Genomic DNA, 19219 nt, shown 5'->3' with positions numbered 1-19219 from the left:
TAGAAGATTTATAACATTTGGTTGAGGCAAACTAAAGTTAGTGAATGGAAACCAATTTGTAGAAGTACAGGCGCTTGTACTTACCCACTGACAGATGTAGACGTACAAGGATAAAACTTAATGCCTAATCCGCTAGTGGGGGCATAAAATTTTTGTTTTGTTTTTGAGGACACCAGTTAATACTCTGCCCTGTCAGGATACATATTATATAATATTTTACACTTACAGTATCTGGTTACTTGATAACACCAGATGAAAGTTTTGCAAAACTGATCTATTCAAATAATGTAAAGAATATGATGAAAGAGATTATCAGGAGAGATAGGATAAGTTATGGCTTATTGTTAAAAAAAAAATGCAGCATTTGCAATATAATAAATATTTAATTTTCTAAGTATTGCCATAATTTGACACTTCCATCATCGCTACAAGAGGCTAGAAGTCCAGGGATCTTAGGGTGCCAACATACCGAGTTAACATCCTGTTCATGTGCTTTGGTTACTGAGCATATCATATTAAAAGACGGCTGATTTTTATCTGAACAGTCCTCCTCTTTGAAAACCCTAATACAGTCATCTCCACAAGCTGTTGCTATGTAACCAGTCACATGACTCCAATCAACATCGTAAACTGTTCTATCATGGATTCCAGCTAATGTACTAACACATTTCCAAGTGGGATTATTACCAGTGGTAACAACTCCTTCTGTATTTCCTGGAAGGTATTCCTGCCAAATTTTCAATGTTTTATCATCGCTACATGATGCTAATCTTGAACCAGATTTATCAAAACACACTTTCCATACTGTGGAATCATGGGACTCTAGTGTACTGTAACATGACCAATCATCAATCTCCTCTTTGAAGAGTTTGACTGTGTTGTCATAGCTACACGAAGCTAGTACCTCCTTATTTGGATGCCAAGTCACATGTTTTACATCTTGCGTATGGGAACTTATCACACTTGCACATTCAAAATCTTCATCTTCTGTTACTAAAACACAATAAAAACATATTATTATAATAATTTGTATGACAATGTCAGTATACATTGTAGTTCTTACTGTCTAATACCTCTGCAATCTTCTGTTACTAAAACACAATAAAAACAATATTATTATAATTATTTGTATGACAATATAGTTCTTACTGTTTAATACCTCTGCAATTGGTGAATATCTTGATTTTACCACTTATTTTATATAAAAGTCATGATTTCTATATTATTCAATTAGTGATTTCCCCTAAAGAAAAATGTTGGTGGGTAGATGTCACAAAATCTATTTAATCTCAGGAAAATCAAATCTAAAATTGTTTATATCAGCATTAAAATGAATTTAAACAAGAGGCTGTCACAACGACAGCAAACCGGATTTATTAACATTTATTTGTGTCCTGGCAATATCACAAGAACCATTACTGATGAATGATGAAAGTGAAAATCGTCAATATCAAATTTGACCTCCATTTTGTCATCAGTATCAACATATTAAAATTTGAAAAGCTTAGATTGAATGGTTTTTGAGTAAATGTAACAACGTGAATGGAAACGCCATTTTACGATCTTTCAAGAACCATAACTCCTGAACGGTAAAAGTCAAAATCGTCATAATTGAACTTGACCTCTATTTTGTCATCAGTAACAACATATTAAAATTTCAAAAGCTTTGGTTGAATGGTTCATGAGAAAATGCACGGACACGACTGGAAACACCATTTTTCAATCTTTCAAGAACCATAACTCCTGAACGGTAAAAGTCAAAATTGTCATAATTGAACTTGACCTCTATTTTGTCATCAGTAACAACATATTAAAATTTCAAAAGCTTTGGTTGAATGGTTCATGAGAAAATGCACGGACACGACTGGAAACACCATTTTTCAATCTTTCAAGAACCATAACTCCTGAACGGTAAAGGTCAAAATCGTCATAATTAAACTTGACCTCCATTTTGTCATCAGTAACAACATATTAAAATTTGGGAAGCTTTGGAAGAACAGTTCATGCTTAAATGCACGGACATGACTGGAAACTCCATTTTTCAATCTTACAAGAACCATAACTCCTGAACAGTAAAAGTCAAAATCGCCATTATTGAACTTGACCTTCATTTAGTTGTCAGTAACAACATATTAAAATTTTAAAAGCTTTGGTTGAATGGGTCATGAGTTAATGCACGGACAACATTTGATTGCCGCCCGCCCGTACATCCCCAAATCAATAACCGACATTTTTGTCACAAAAATCCGGTTAAAAACACAAATAGCTCAAATGACATTGAAAATAACACATATATACAAAACGCAAAAAATATTCAGGACTCAAAAAATTTCAATTGCTTGATTAATATATTTTCCCACCATATTCATGATATTCATCATCTACATTTGTTAAATATATTTTTTATATGAAAAATTTATCCAAACATACTGACATACATGACATGTACTTTATTTTGAAAATGAAAAAAAAATAGAATCAAAATACATTATTTAATGCAATCTCAGTGTGTGATGTTTTTTATACACTGCTTACAAACATGTTATACTGCATCAATTTAACCTTTTTTTATGTTGTAAAATAATTGTACAACATGACATGATAACACAAAGATATAAAATAGTCATCACTAGATAAATACATTTATAATTGCAATTCCTTTTTAATATGCAATAGTAGCATGGAGTTCTAGTGTATAAACTATATCTTATATTTTATTTGAAATACATGTACATGTAAGTACACATTAGTTTTATACCTTCCCAAATCCAAACACTTTTGTCTCTACTGCAGGTTGCAAGGAGACTACCAGTACATGACCAGGATACAGCCTTTACTTCATTTTCATGGCCCTCCAATGTTGCAATACATTCAAACTCTCCTTCTTTTCTGCTCCATATACAAACTGTAGCATCAAAACTTGCACTAGCCAAATAACTCCCACAAGGGGACCATCCAACTGCACGTATTGTTCTCTGATGTCCTTCAGATAAAATAGATTTGCAGACCCAGTTGTCTCCCTCTTTGCCCCAGATCCTTATAACTTTATCCCCACCACTAGATGCCAGTAATGTGCCAGAAGGATTCCATGCCACACACCATGCTCTGTCACTGTGACCATCAAAACTACACACTTCTTTAAGTTGAGCCATTCTGTAATAAACAGGAAAAGTATATGACTAGAACCGAAATAAAATTCAACATACTGTACATGTAGTTTAAGGTACAAAGATTCAAAAAATGATTTTTTTTTTTACTATAGATGAATATTTGCATGTTTGTCACCACTGCCAGCGAATATGCCTCAAATTCCCCTCTATGCTGTGGTATTTGACATTTTTTATATTCCATGTTTACCCTCACGAGTCTCTTCCCGTCAAAATTATTCTAAACCTTATCACCTTATCCAGATTATTCAGGCATGATTAAATTGATAAAGGTAATCCTAACCAGATGCTTCGCAGGGTGCAGCTTTATACGACCGCAGAGGTCAAACCCTGTACAGTTGGGGCAAGTCTGGACACAACATTCAAGCTTGATACAGCTCTGAATTTGGATTGTGATTAAATAGTTGACACATCATAGGTTTCTGACACAGAATGAGTGTGGTCTATTAAATGTAAAAAAATTTTTTTACCTTTTATGGTCTAATATCCAAAATCTAAATACATGGCCATGGATTGATTCTGCATATTAAATAATCCCAAGAATTCAATTTTTGATGAAATCAAACAAAGTTAAATTTTGGACCCTTTTGACCTCATTGTGGACCAATTTGATAACAGGGCCCAAAAATCAAAATACATGGTTAGATTTAGCATATCAAAGAACTCCATAAATTCAATTTTCGTTAAAATCAAACAAAGTTTAAACAAAGTTTGATTTTGGAGCCCAATTTGAACCAACTTGAAAACCGGGCCCATAATCAAGTTTAATTCTGGACCCTTGGGACCTCATGTGGACCAATTTAAAAACGTGGATCAAATTCAAAAAACTTAATTCACGGTTAGATTCAAGAATTTAAGAATAAAACCCCTTTTAAATTGGTCAAGAAATAAGTAATTTATACAAAGTATTAGAAAAGTGCTGTTTTTGGCCCCTTTGTGGCCCCTAATTCCTACACCGTTTGGGCCATAACCCCACAATTAATCCCAACCTTCCTTTAGTGGTATTAAACCTTCTGATAAAAATTTAAAGAGATCTATTCATTAAAACTAAAGTTATTGTCCGGAAACTAAATGCCTCTTCAGACGACGACCAGACAACGACAACATGATAGCATAATATGACGCGTCGTATAAAAATGTGCACAAATTTTAGACAACAAAACTACTGCACAGCATGCACCCCCAATCTTGTGATTGTTCTATGAAGTATGTGTTGCGTATATAAAGTGAAGGTATCAGGTCCATTCGCGCCCAATATATTTTCGCAACCCTACACGGTCGCACCTCACATGTTCGCACCCGAAGTCCGTTCGCACCCAATTTGTATTAGAATTTCAGTTGAATTATTAGATATTTTTTTATATGTATATACCAAATAATTTTAGTTTCTTGAATAAAATTTGAGGGAATTATAATATATTTTTTTTTTATTAATTTGATGATTAATTACTAAATGTTAATTATGTATGATTACTGCTAATTGGTATTTATACACAGCTAATTTGGTGTTATTTTTTAGTGTATAAAAATCATGATAGTTGTTTTAAGTCTTTGCTTTGATGTAAATAACTGCATACAAATGTATATATTTAGCTTGGTATGACAAAACTTTCAAGATTTTAAATAAAAAACATGAAATATAATTGTTTTTAACAGCTTGTCTCCTCTGATCTCATTTGTGTTTGGACAAGTATGACAATATGATGGATTAATATTTATAGCAATACACTTTTCAAAACTCGTTTACAAATTATTGAACACAAAACCAATACTCGATCATTATTTAAAAAAAAAAAAAGATATGAAGATACAATGTACGATTTGTATTTCATAGTATATGATAGTTTAAATAAAATTTGGGCGTGAACATGTAGGGTGCCAACGTGAATAGGCGCGAATGTGAATAATAAGACATCTTTACAAATGACCGATTTAATAATGGAATGACAATGACACATACATGTAGATACCATGGCATTACATAAAGACTGTGCTAATGTGTAAAAGTACAAGTATAATTCCCACGGTAGTCTCTACTTATTTACAAAATTAGACATAGATAATAAACATGTTCATGGATTACTACTATTACTAGTAAAAAAAGGTGTCCCTTCAGCTGAACAGAGAGTTTCAATAACATATATTTGGTGTAATTAAACAGATAAACATTTTTCATTATGTTATTGAGGGGTTGTTGCGAAAAATACCAGTCTAATACTCATATCAGTCAAGTAATTCTATCCTTTTCAATATTATTTACATGAAAAGTTGTATCTACATGGGCGCTGACATCTTGAAAGTAGTTTTATATATTAATACGCAAAGATGGAAAAGTTACATATTTGTAATGAATTTAAGTAACTTTTTTTAATCAATCACCTTCTTTTTGATAGTTTTGATAACATTATACTTTTAGGATTTAGAATCAGATATTTATCACAGGACTATTTTGGCGTCGTATTGAAACGGAAGCTGCTGCTAGGCACTTCCTTATTTTTGCTTTTCCTAAATAGGACATATTTTGGGTGTCGACAATCATGGCAGCAAAAGCAAAGAAGTTTATAGAGGAGTGTAAGGATACCAAAAACAATGAACTGGAAATTGTTGATAAGGGCATCAATACCTTGGAAATTCCAGGATTGTGTATGTTTGCATGTAGAAATGGGGGGGATAAGAAATAAACAAACAACAGTCAACACCATGGCTGAAAGATAAAAGCACAGGAATCTTACATATCTTGATCTCATACCTACCGCTAACCCAGTTTTAATGGTATCCAGTCGTTCCGGCCCCAAACCGATCCGGCCCCAAGTCAATCCGGCCCAAAGTCGATCCGGCCCAAGTCGATCCGGCCCACGTCGATCCGGCCCCAAGTCGATCCGGCCCCATAATAAAATATTACGATTATTAAGGGTATATAAATTGTCTCTAACTGTCGCCTGGTGAGATTAATAGTTTAAGGTAAAACTTTATGATACCATATGGCCTAGGTGTTGATTGACTTTTATTTTTATGACCTAAGATCAGTTCCTCAGATATGGTAATGAAATAGCACCTGTACCTTCTTGAATATACAGACGATCTGCTAAGTGAACATCACAGCATGAATCTGTCCATTTTTGTGTGAAGGTAACATTCAAAGTCAGGTGACATATCTAACTGTTCCTTTTGTAATTAAGATTAATTAACATAACGGTCAAAATAGTCTGTTTTAATATGTCCGTGGAATTCTCAGATCTGCAGTGACATCACAACATGTAACTGACCAATCAATGATTAGCATTTGTGTTATGTAAACATTATTGAGAGGTGATGCGGATAAGAATCCTCTAGATTTTCCATAGACTTTAATGCAAATTAATTTAATTGATATATATTGTTACCAGTTGAAAATAGTAATTTTACTCTTTTAATATTGTTAAAGACACTATATAATATCTCCAATTTGATTTTTAACGTACTATAAACTCTGGTTAAAAAATAATCTGCAATATAAATAATCAGTGATCACCTTCAAATAGATGAAAAATCTAGAGGAATCCTGATGGCATCACCCCCTGAAAAATGTAAATGCCAGGATGTCCGGATCTGAGAATCTTCAGCTTTAGAAGAATGTAACAAACTTTGTATTTATAAACGATATAAAGTAGTATTTGGTTTTGAAAGATACTTAAATTTTCATTGTAATGTATCTATATTAACAAAATTGTGTAGCGGCACACTTAGATTAAATGTTGAAGTTGGTCGTTATCTGAATACTCAAAGAGAAAATAGAATTTGTATATGTTGCAAAATGAATGTTTTGGAAGACGAATATCATTTTGTTTTATCATGTCCAACGTATAGATCTGTGCGCATAGAATTTTATATTTATTCTACTATTCTTGGCCAAATCGGCATAAGTTAGATAATTTATTCTAAATCTCTGACAGTAAAACTATATGCATTTATTCAAATGCAGCCGCTTGGAAAATTAGATCACATATAATGTCATAATATTATTGTATACTCTCAGTCTGTAACTTCTGTTCTCTGCTGCCTTTTATTTGTTATATGTTGTATATATTTTCGTGTGCCATAGCATGTGAAAATAAATTATGCATATGACTACAGTAATAATGATGCCGATCTGTTAAATCAATAAACTGATAATGCCCCCAGTTTATCAAATCTCGTATCTAATTAGTCGATAACGCAAAATCACGATCGATCTTGCACATGCGCATTGCTTCCCTGAACTAGAGTATTAACTAGATTTTGGAGGAATTTTTCACAAACTTTAACAGTATAAATGGAATTTGAAAAAAGTGTCCGATCGATGATGGATGACAACAGGTCAGTGATGTATTGGAGTACCAGTTAACGAACTATTTTACATCCATACGAAAATTAGTGTTATTGTGTCTGTTTGTATCGCAGTTTCTACATTTTTGAATTATGAAGTTATTTTCCATGATAACTTTTACTTTGAATTTCATGGCGATTTTTATTTTATTCAGTTCACACACAGAATAGCTAAATAAATATTTACAGTCCAATGGACCTATAAAATTTAACGCATAATAATGACTTATTTAATCAAATCATTAGTCTATAATTGGTTTGTTTATTCATCAGTTGTCTGATGATTGTGAACTAAGGTAATGCCATTTGTAATCACTTAATTCAATCCAATACTGATCAATTAAAGTTACGTAATCTGTTTTTTCAACAAGGTCTTTCAGTATAGTTTGATCATGGAAGTAATATTACTACTTCCATGGTTTGATCTTCTGGTTGGTGTATATTATAATAATTATTTGTATTTTTTTTTTTCAGGTTACATCATAGGCTTCTTTAACATATAAAAATATTCTATTCTATAACACTTTTTTTTTGTAACATCGGATATAGTCATTATATTTTTCTTATTTTGACAATATTTTGAATAGTGTGTAGATAAAAAAAAGTCATATGAGTATCCATTATTCTTTATTGCAAGAAAACAACAAAACAATGACATTGAATGCACGTTTTCACTCTCTAAAATATAATATCAGCACTCTTTTATAGAAAGGATTCGGCAAATCAAACATTTCTCAATTTTAGAAATTTTAAGAACTTAAAAAGAAAAACAAAGTTTATATGTATCAGCTTGGGGATCGGCTTGTACCGTTCATGTATGTAACTACTTGTTATTATATGTTACACAAGATGAAAGACTTGTTAGGATCACAGTCAATTGAAAGAAAATGCTAATTAATGTTGATTAATGTTGATGTCTGAATTCTTTTATATACGTTTTAATATAATTATACCCAATAATCTTGAAAACTTGTAATGAAGACATAATCAACCTAGTTGTTTTATACTCATCTAAAGGAAATATTTTTCAAAGGCCTTTTTTGCTTTCTTCACCGTACACCTTTAACATTATAATAAAAATAATAAACATTTATGAATTACAATTAATATATATTTATTTTTATTCCTTAGAAATATTTTTTTTTATTGGGGCCGGATCGACGTGGGGCCGGATCGACGTGGGGCCGGATCGACGTGGGACGGATCGACTTGGGCCGGATAGACGTGGGGCCGGATCGACCCGAAAGCGTTTTAATTAGCGTTGGGCATTTGTTCTCCTGTGTACAGCATTCCTGAGTACTAGCACTTTACTGTAAAATCCTGCAATGACCACGATGGAGGAAAGCCAACACAAACATTGAAGCAGTCTAAATTATACATATACCCTTTGGTTTTCTTTTTTTTATTTACTTAGTCTTTTTTGTGTACCTTTAAAACCTTATACTTATATATTTCTTAAATTCACATACACATACATGACATATATCTGCCTATTACGGTTAAAACAAATTATTTGGCATATCCAATTTCTCAACACTTTGCTTGGCTGCAGATGGACAACGTTACAGCTGCTAACTGCCATTTTCAAATCAAATCAAATCAAAGTTTTATTTATTGTCAATACATAGTAAACAAAGTAACACAAGCTTTTCTCTGGTTCTGGCTTTATGTGAATTTTCTATATCTTTATCATATGAAATGGTGTATGATTGCCAATTAGCCAACTCTCGACGATCAATGACACAGAAATTAACAACTATAGGTCACTGCAAAGCCCATACTGCATAGTCAGCTATAAAAGGCCCCAAAATGACAATGTGTGATACAGGCCTTTCCTGTCAGGTTTTTTTTTTCTTCATCTTTATGTTTTAAGATTGTTTGAAATATTTAGATGTTGGTATACATGTACATCAATGAGACAGCAACCCAGCAACACAAATAACCAAATGACTTCACAATCCAAAAGTCAAATTTGGGAAGGCTTGTATCTAAAATTATTTTCTTTTATTTTGCAGATGATTTAAAGCATTTAACCAGACTTACAATGCCACACAATAAGATAACAGGTAAGTTTATCACAAGTACTGATCAAATCTTGTCAAAGATATTCACTCAGTGAAACTTGAAAAATATGATCAAAGCATAAACTATAAAATAGCAATTATACTAACTATCATGACTATTTGAGTCAATGTAATTCAATGCAATTCAAATGATTTATCCATATATAATCCAATAGATGGAATGTCACCATAGAAAAAGACAACATAAAATGTATCTTTCAGACACATTGTAATACATTAAATCACGTGTGTGTGGTGACTTAGTTTAAGTGTTAAGCATGCGTTCTGATAGCCTACAGGAACTGATAAATATACAATTTAAGAACAGTTTAACATTCTTAAATGTGCTTATTCCATATTTTAATAATGTAAAGAGATCACACTAAACATGAAAGCAGAATTATACAATACTTGAATGGACAACAACTGATCTAATACCACTATGGCCTATGATGATAATTATAATACTTTATTTCTGTAAATTGAAAAAAGAAGATTTGGTATGACTGCCAATGAGACAGCTCTCCACAAGAGACCAAAATGACACAGAAATTAACAATCATTGGTCACTGTACGGCCTTCAACAATGAGTAAATCCCATACCTCATAGTCATGATAGTCAGCTATAAAAGGCCCTGAAATAACAATTCAAACGAGAAAACTAATGGCCTATAAATTTATGTACAAAAAATGAATGAAAAACAAATATGTAACACATAAACAAATGACAACCACTGAATTACAGGTTCCTGACTTGGGACAGACACATACATAGAGAATGTGGCGGGGTTAAGCATGTTAGCCAATTCAGCTTATGGATCACAACTTGAATAATTAACCATTACTTGATATATGCTTTTTCTGGAGAACAAAACACTGCATGTTTTACACCAAATGTATGCCTATAGTTTATATAGACTTTGATAATAAAGATATACACCAAGAAATAACAATTACTCTTATTACCTGTTACTTTAGTGGTACCTGATGTTATATCTGAACTAGTGAACTTGGAGCATTTGAATCTCTTCAATAACCACATCAAGGTAAGATCATTATACAATTATGGCCCCCTGAGGCAGTGTATATCCAAATCCCGAGGGGAACAACCCTTACTCTGGTTGACAATTATGGATATTCACCGACTCAATGGGCCATCTTTGTTTTATTATGCTGAACAAACAAATTACAATAAAAATTAAGATATTGTAACAGATTGTGAAAACACTTACATTTTTAGAAGCTTTTGTGTTTATTGACATTTCGCATATATGACAGTATATGTACAACAAATGTGGATTCTTTCTGTAAAATATAGATTTTGTCAACACAAGATGAATTTCCATGTCTTGTTTGGTCAAGTTTCTTCATCACTTTATGGACTTCTTTAAACCTGGCCGTTATTGTTCTTTCATCTGACGTTAATTGACGTCATAAGTTAAAGAGAGTTAACTCCTGACCATTGAGGTACGACTAGGGTTATTCAACAAGATATAATATGGTTGTTCAATGGAGGCTTCAATTTGTCAGGGTTATTCTCAGACATAATAGGGTTGTTTGCTGAAGGCTTCAATTTGTTGGGTGTATTCACACGAAGCTTCTGATAATTTTTGGAAAAGCATTGAAATTAAACTATGACACATGATTCTATATTAGCCAATGAGATATTTACTATATAATGTAAGGTATAAATTACTTATTGCTTTAAATTTATCATTGTGAAAACATTGCATATACATTTGAACATGTACATAATAAACATTTTTAAGAAAAAAAAAAAAAAAAAATGAAGATGAAATCAATGTGTCTTTTCTGGTTTTTATTGTGTTATTGGGTAGCTGTCTTGTTGACCTTTACCCTATATTTCTTTTAATCAAAACACTACTATAACATTTGTTGAAAACCAAGAACAAGTACCAAAGTGATATAAAGTGGAATTTAATTTTTTTTTTATCTTTAATTGCAGGAATTATCTACATCTATCAGCTCTTTAATGAAGTTAAAATTATTGAATTTAGGGTAAGTTTACAGAAACCAAAAAAGAATTAATAAGCAGGAAGAAAAATACAGGGTATACATGTATAAGTTAAAATAATTATATGAGACAAAAAAAGCATAGAACAGAAAAGTATGTATCAAAAAAATACTAGTGTTATTATAAGAAGTTCTAGGTAAACAAACACTCCATAACTATGTACTACTTACATTTTTAAGAAAACATACCTTTCATTATTATATAGGTCTACCTTGCATAATATACATATTTAACGACTAATCATCATGACGTCTAAATTTTATGAAAATAAGATACATTTACTAACACTCAAAAAACAACAACATCAAAATGTATGAATCAAGGAAAGAGATGGTGAATTCATCAATTAGACAAACCCAACAATACAACCAAACCTAAAAAGACAAAGTACAACATTATCCAAATTTCATCATCATATGGAAACACTCAATCACCTTGAATCTAAAGAACTTATGAATGAATTCAACAGAATTCCAACAGTCTGCTATCGAAACATCCAATTCTTCAACAAAAAAAAACTACTTTGCTATAGCTCCATGTATAAATGATGCAGACTTTAAGCTAAGATGAGGTTTCTTCAAAAATGATGTTATTTTTAAGACAATCTGACTTTCTTAATTTAAAGTTTGTCATTCAGCATGTTCAGTAAAAGAGTAAATGTAGCAAAATTATCCTTTAAAGTGTTTTTATGCCCCGTCTACGATAGTAGTAGGGGCATTATGTTTTCTGGTCTGTGCGTCCGTTCGTTCGTCTGTTCGTTCGTCTGTTCGTTCGTCCGTTCGTCCGTCTGTCCCATGTCAGGTTAAAGTTTTTGGTCGAGGTAGTTTATGATGAAGTTATAGTTGCATCCATTTGTAACTTTACATACATAGTCATTATAATAGGGAATTTCTAAAAAGTACCTCAAATTTAGGTTTTGGTCCTCATTTCATGGTTCATTGAACATGAAAATGAGATTGTGTGAAACAGCTCTTTGCCAGGTTAAAGTTTTTGGTCAAGGTAGTTTTTGATGAAGTTGAAGTCCAATCAACTTGAAACTTAGTACACATGTTCCTTATGATATGATCTTTCTAATTTAAATGCCAAATTAGAGTTTTGACCCCAATTTTACGGTTCACTGATAGAAAATGATAGTGCAAATTTCAGGTTAAAGTTTTTGGCTTCAGGTTAAAGTTTTTGGTCAAGGTAGTTTTTGATGAAGTTGAAGTCCAATCAACTTGAAACTTAGTATACATGTGCCCTATGATATGATCTTTCTAATTTAAATGCCAAATTAGAGTTTTGACCCCAATTTTACGGTTCACTGAACATAGAAAATGATAGTGCAAATTTCAGGTTAAAGTTTTTGGCTTCAGGTTAAAGTTTTTGGTCAAGGTAGTTTTTGATGAAGTTGAAGTCCAATCAACTTGAAACTTAGTATGCATGTGCCCTATGATATGATCTTTCTAATTTAAATGCCAAATTAGAGTTTTGACCCCAATTTTACGGTTCACTGAACATAGAAAATGATAGTGCAAATTTCAGGTTAAAGTTTTTGGTCAAGGTAGTTTTTGATGAAGTTGAAGTCCAATCAACTTGAAACTTAGTATACATGTGCCCTATGATATGATCTTTCTAATTTAAATGCCAAATTAGAGTTTTGACCCCAATTTTACGGTTCACTGAACATAGAAAATGATAGTGCAAATTTCAGGTTAAAGTTTTTGGCTTCAGGTTAAAGTTTTTGGTCAAGGTAGTTTTTGATGAAGTTGAAGTCCAATCAACTTGAAACTTAGTATACATGTGCCCTATGATATGATCTTTCTAATTTAAATGCCAAATTAGAGTTTTGACCCCAATTTTACGGTTCACTGAACATAGAAAATGATAGTGCAAATTTCAGGTTAAAGTTTTTGGTCAAGGTAGTTTTTGATAAAGTAGAAGTCCAATCAACTTGAAACTTAGTATACATGTTCCCTTTGATAAGATCATTTTAATTTTAATGCCAAATTAGAGAATTTATTCCAATTTCACAGTCCTTTAAACATAGAAAATGATAGTGTGAGTGGGGCATCCGTGTACTGTGGACACATTCTTGTTTTTAATTTGTTTTACAAAAAATGTTTTACAGACCAATTTATTCAATTTTCTGAGAGAAGCAAATAAAATTGAAATTTTAACCAAATTTATAAAGGTTAAATTAAATTTTTAGATGAATTTCTTATAAAATTGGATTATTTTTCATTTAAAATTTATCTTTAAGCTGAAATAAAATGTTTTTCAGAATGAACAAACTATCAGTATTACCAAGGGGTTTTGGTGCATTTCCTGTGTTAGAAGTTTTAGACATAACTTACAATAACCTCAATGAGAAGTCTTTGCCAGGAAATTTCTTTTGCCTTAGTAAGTATATATTATTAGATCACAAGGGTAACTATCGCTTTTAGCAAAACTGTTGTAAATGAGAAATGGAAATTTTATTGTTAGATGACCAAATATTCGTTACTAGGATTTTATAGAAGAAAAAAAGATATTTTCAAAAATAATTTACAGATAATACAATAGTCCATTTGCCAATTACCCATTTGAAACAAATTACTTCCCTTTGTCAATTGTCGACTGGTTCCATACTAGACACAATTGGCTTTTGCCAATGGAAAGCATGATGAATTGAAAGTGATGTATAGTCCATTTAACTAATTTTTTCATGAAAAATAATTTCTGATGTCAAAAGTATTTAGTAATGTAATTAGTCCAGTCAATCTAGTTTAAATTTGACTCTAACCTTAAAGTAACTGCAGCAGTAGATTTTTAAGTTTCAATCTTTAGTGTTATACCCCAAATGTACACAGAAAAAAGTCCCATAAAATCTAACTTGAGGAAAACTAAAAAAATCACGATGTTAAATTCCTATGGAACTTTTCATTGATATGGGAGATAACTCTGCAAAAAAGGCAGAAATATCAATAAAATTGATACCAAATTATAACTCCATCGCTTCTTTTCAACAGAATGTATCTTCTTTTCAACAGAATGTATTGATTCTTGATATTTTAATCGTCTTTATAGTATAAAAAACAACTCTAAAGGTGTTTTCATATCTTTTATCAAGGTACAACCTAGATTTCATAATTCATTAGTTGACCATTTATTAGATTTTTCAGCATGTCAAGGTAAAAAATATCAAATTGAAAAAACTAATTAAGCATATATTAAAGTTTCTTTAATCAAGGTAGATGCTGAAAAAATATCATTTACAGATATAAACAATACCAAAAATTCACATTATTTTTTCAAAATGGTAACAAAGCCACAATGAAAAATGTGCAAAAAACATGAAAAAATACCCATACCACTTTGGTTTTTGTTCATTTCATGAGCAGAAGATTATATAATATAGTCAAATATGACATTATAACTCCATCAAAGAACCATACTTTTAATGAATTTTAAGAAAATCAACCTAAAACTGACAAAAAACAACTAACTTTTGCTGAGTTATCTCCCTTTTCAATGTAAATTTTCATAAGAAATTAAAAATGCTTATTTTGAGTTTTCATCAAGTTTGATTTTATGGGACTTTTTCTGTGTATATTTGGGGCTAAATGTTATAGAATAGAACTAAAACATTTTCTTTTGCAATTAGTTTGAGGTTCAAACTTAGTTTGACTGGACTAAAATACAAGATTTAAAAACCTTAAAGATTACTCACATTACGCACAGGTAAATTTGCTCTTTCTGCTAGCTCCCCATTGTAAATAAAAATGTATGTCCCTCAGAAGGGAGACAACTAAAAAAGGGATCTCCAATTTCAGGGTCAATTACGGGAATTGGCAAATAGCCTATAAAATCTTGGCAATTCATATCTATAATTTAACTAAAAAGTTACACACAGAATCTTTTCAATTTTATTATTTTTGTTTTATCCATGTCTTTCCAAAAGAATTTCTTTTTTCTTAGTTGTTTGTAAAAGAAACAACTCAATGGTCTTTTTATTGAGGGGCAGAGTGGTCTAAGTAGTTACTACTGTAATCACTTGCCAGTCAACACTGAGTTTGTGAGTTCGAACCCTTCTTGTGTGGGAGCACTCGACTCTAATCTTAATTGACTAGGAAATAGCCCAAAAGTGGTGCTTAAAAGTGGCGTTTAAACACAAAAAATAAAAATCTTTTAATTGACTTATTAAAGTATTGCATAGGGGCCTGCACCAGTGTACATGCTGTAGTTTGAATATTTTTTCCTCATGCAATCCACAGTTGTGGTGCACTGGAAATAATTCAAATATTTTGATATTCTCGGATTACAGATACTCTGAGAGCTCTCTACATGGGGGATAATGACTTTGAAAACATGCCAGAAGAAATTGGAAAATTGAAGAACATTCAAATTGTGAGTTATCAGAAGATTTTTTATTCAATATTTTTTCTATATTCTTTTTCAATGGATAACATTTTGTTATTAGGTATTTTCCTACATCAGGATACTTAATATTCCATCCCTTATATTTGGCTTTGAAAATACGTATTATAAAATTGCCTAAACTTCTTGAGGTTTTTTGTTAAATTACAGACTGCATATCGAACATTTCACATTGAAGATTTTCAAGCACACACCTTTAAACATTACTTAGAAAAGAACAGATTTTAAAGGTCTTTCATCTATGAATACTGTGAATTCATTAATATTCGTTGGATACCAATTTTCATGGATTTCGTGGGAACAGATCTAGAGGAACCACAAATTTAAAATTTAACTAAATACAAATTTTGCAAAGGAATGTATGCAAATTTTTCCAAAACATTGAATTTAAATATCCACTAATATGCAAGTTTTCTGCAATCCATGAAAATTGGTATCCACGGAAATAAATAAATCCACAGTAAGAGCAAATGTGACAAACAGGTAAGATCTTTCTGGGTTAAGTTAAATATCCTTCTAATTAATTGTTTACTTAGATTTTACAGTTATTTGCTATACATTGTATTAAAGTAAATCATACATGCATTTTTGTCAACTAAATTATTCTTTCTTACTAATGAGCACTAGCCAGAAAAGTGTATTATTGTCAGCTTTAAAAAAATAGAACATTGAATACAATAAATTTAATGTTTTAACAACATTGTTCGGAAATATTGAAAAGCTAAAAGAAAATTCCTGCCTCTTAATTTTTATTTGAAAATACATGTTTATCCATATGTGATAATATAATGACGAATGATTTACATAAATGCATCCTATGAATTAACAGACTTTGTTAGCCTTTATGGGCTAAAACTGTTAATAGGTACTGCCTTTTTGTTTAAAAGATGACAATAAGTTATTGTTTTAAAAAAAAGAGAGCATAGAAACAAAAGATATGTTCAAACTCATCGTCAAATATGTACTTACAATGTCATAGGAAAAACCTCAAAACAACAGTTTTTAAAAACAACATAGAAATGTTAAGACTGAACAACATTAATCCAATCATAAACCATGGGTGTCTGGGAAGGGTAACCAGATCCTACTCCACATGTGGCACAGATTGGTTTGCTTTATAAATACAATTTTGGTTAAAAGTCTTATTATACTTTTGTAATAATTGAGACTTGCTTTATTTATGTTTGGTGTATTAGAGAAAGAACTCTTGTACAGTTTTGTCAGATTGTTAAAATTTATTGTATATCTTAAATTGCCTTACAGATGGTTTTAAGGGATAATGATCTGACTTCTCTACCAAAAGAGATTGGCGAGATGCCACGATTGAGAGAGTTACATGTCCAGGGAAATAGACTAACAGTTTTGCCACCTGAAATTGGCCATTTAGATCTGGTTGGATCAAAGCAAGTTTTCCGAGGAGAAAACAACCCCTGGGTAACACCAATAGCTGAGCAGTACCAGCTGGGTGTGTCACATGTGTTTGATTACATCAGATCTGATACATACAGATAGTAAGTATTACTATAGACAATAACCCCTGGGTAACACCAATAGCTGAGCAGTACCAGCTGGGTGTGTCACATGTGTTTGATTACATCAGATCTGATACATACAGATAGTAAGTATTACTATAGACAATAACCCCTGGGTAACACCAATAGCTGAGCAGTACCAGCTGGGTGTGTCACATGTGTTTGATTACATCAGATCTGATACATACAGATAGTAAGTATTACTATAGACAATAACCCCTGGGTAACACCAATAGCTGAACAGTACCAGCTGGGTGTGTCACATGTGTTTGATTACATCAGATCTGATACATACAGATAGTAAGTATTACTATAGACAATAACCCCTGGGTAACACCAATAGCTGAGCAGTACCAGCTGGGTGTGTCACATGTGTTTGATTACATCAGATCTGATACATACAGATAGTAAGTATTACTATAGACAATAACCCCTGGGTAACACCAATAGCTGAGCAGTACCAGCTGGGTGTGTCACATGTGTTTGATTACATCAGATCTGATACATACAGATAGTAAGTATTACTATAGACAATAACCCCTGGGTAACACCAATAGCTGAGCAGTACCAGCTGGGTGTGTCACATGTGTTTGATTACATCAGATCTGATACATACAGATAGTAAGTATTACTATAGACAATAACCCCTGGGTAACACCAATAGCTGAGCAGTACCAGCTGGGTGTGTCACATGTGTTTGATTACATCAGATCTGATACATACAGATAGTAAGTATTACTATAGACAATAACCCCTGGGTAACACCAATAGCTGAGCAGTACCAGCTGGGTGTGTCACATGTGTTTGATTACATCAGATCTGATACATACAGATAGTAAGTATTACTATAGACAATAACCCCTGGGTAACACCAATAGCTGAGCAGTACCAGCTGGGTGTGTCACATGTGTTTGATTACATCAGATCTGATACATACAGATAGTAAGTATTACTATAGACAATAACCCCTGGGTAACACCAATAGCTGAGCAGTACCAGCTGGGTGTGTCACATGTGTTTGATTACATCAGATCTGATACATACAGATAGTAAGTATTACTATAGACAATAACCCCTGGGTAACACCAATAGCTGAGCAGTACCAGCTGGGTGTGTCACATGTGTTTGATTACATCAGATCTGATACATACAGATAGTAAGTATTACTATAGACAATAACCCCTGGGTAACACCAATAGCTGAGCAGTACCAGCTGGGTGTGTCACATGTGTTTGATTACATCAGATCTGATACATACAGATAGTAAGTATTACTATAGACAATAACCCCTGGGTAACACCAATAGCTGAGCAGTACCAGCTGGGTGTGTCACATGTGTTTGATTACATCAGATCTGATACATACAGATAGTAAGTATTACTATAGACAATAACCCCTGGGTAACACCAATAGCTGAGCAGTACCAGCTGGGTGTGTCACATGTGTTTGATTACATCAGATCTGATACATACAGATAGTAAGTATAACTATAGACAATAACCCCTGGGTAACACCAATAGCTGAGCAGTACCAGCTGGGTGTGTCACATGTGTTTGATTACATCAGATCTGATACATACAGATAGTAAGTATTACTATAGACAATAACCCCTGGGTAACACCAATAGCTGAGCAGTACCAGCTGGGTGTGTCACATGTGTTTGATTACATCAGATCTGAT

General features: G+C 32.3%; 2 protein-coding genes across 4 annotated transcripts in view; one reads left to right on the top strand and one right to left on the bottom strand.

Moving 5' to 3' along the window:
* Positions 1-363: 363 nt before the first annotated feature.
* Positions 364-5481, bottom strand: LOC139512780 (probable cytosolic iron-sulfur protein assembly protein CIAO1 homolog). Of its 2 annotated transcripts, none has more exons than XM_071300691.1 (3): positions 5428-5481; positions 2759-3153; positions 364-993 (listed from the first exon to the last, which is right to left on the bottom strand). In XM_071300691.1, exons 2-3 carry the CDS (start codon positions 3150-3152, stop codon positions 383-385), a joined length of 1005 nt encoding a protein of 334 aa, XP_071156792.1. In that variant the 5' UTR covers position 3153; positions 5428-5481; the 3' UTR covers positions 364-382. The 2 variants fall into 2 exon arrangements, with proteins under 2 accessions (XP_071156792.1, XP_071156793.1); XM_071300692.1 differs by having other exon boundaries at positions 5375-5468.
* A 148-nt stretch (positions 5482-5629) lies between these two features.
* LOC139512778 (ras suppressor protein 1-like) overlaps positions 5630-19219 on the top strand; it is a 20121-nt gene continuing 6531 nt past the window's right edge. The window contains exons 1-7 of one of the 2 annotated variants that reach the window (XM_071300679.1): positions 5630-5810; positions 9527-9577; positions 10553-10620; positions 11541-11593; positions 13873-13991; positions 15895-15977; positions 17271-17518. In XM_071300679.1, coding sequence (XP_071156780.1) covers positions 5705-5810; positions 9527-9577; positions 10553-10620; positions 11541-11593; positions 13873-13991; positions 15895-15977; positions 17271-17518 — 728 coding nt within the window. In that variant the 5' untranslated portion in view covers positions 5630-5704. Of the gene's footprint in view, positions 5940-8770; positions 9578-10552; positions 10621-11540; positions 11594-13872; positions 13992-15894; positions 15978-17270; positions 17519-19219 lie in introns of both variants that reach the window. The other variant, XM_071300680.1, reaches the window with a different exon arrangement.

Source organism: Mytilus edulis, chromosome 2 (genome assembly GCF_963676685.1).
Source record: "Mytilus edulis chromosome 2, xbMytEdul2.2, whole genome shotgun sequence".
Classification (NCBI taxonomy): domain Eukaryota; kingdom Metazoa; phylum Mollusca; class Bivalvia; order Mytilida; family Mytilidae; genus Mytilus; species Mytilus edulis.
The sequence above is the reverse complement of the archived record's forward strand: the minus strand, read 5'-3'. Positions and strand labels throughout refer to the sequence as shown.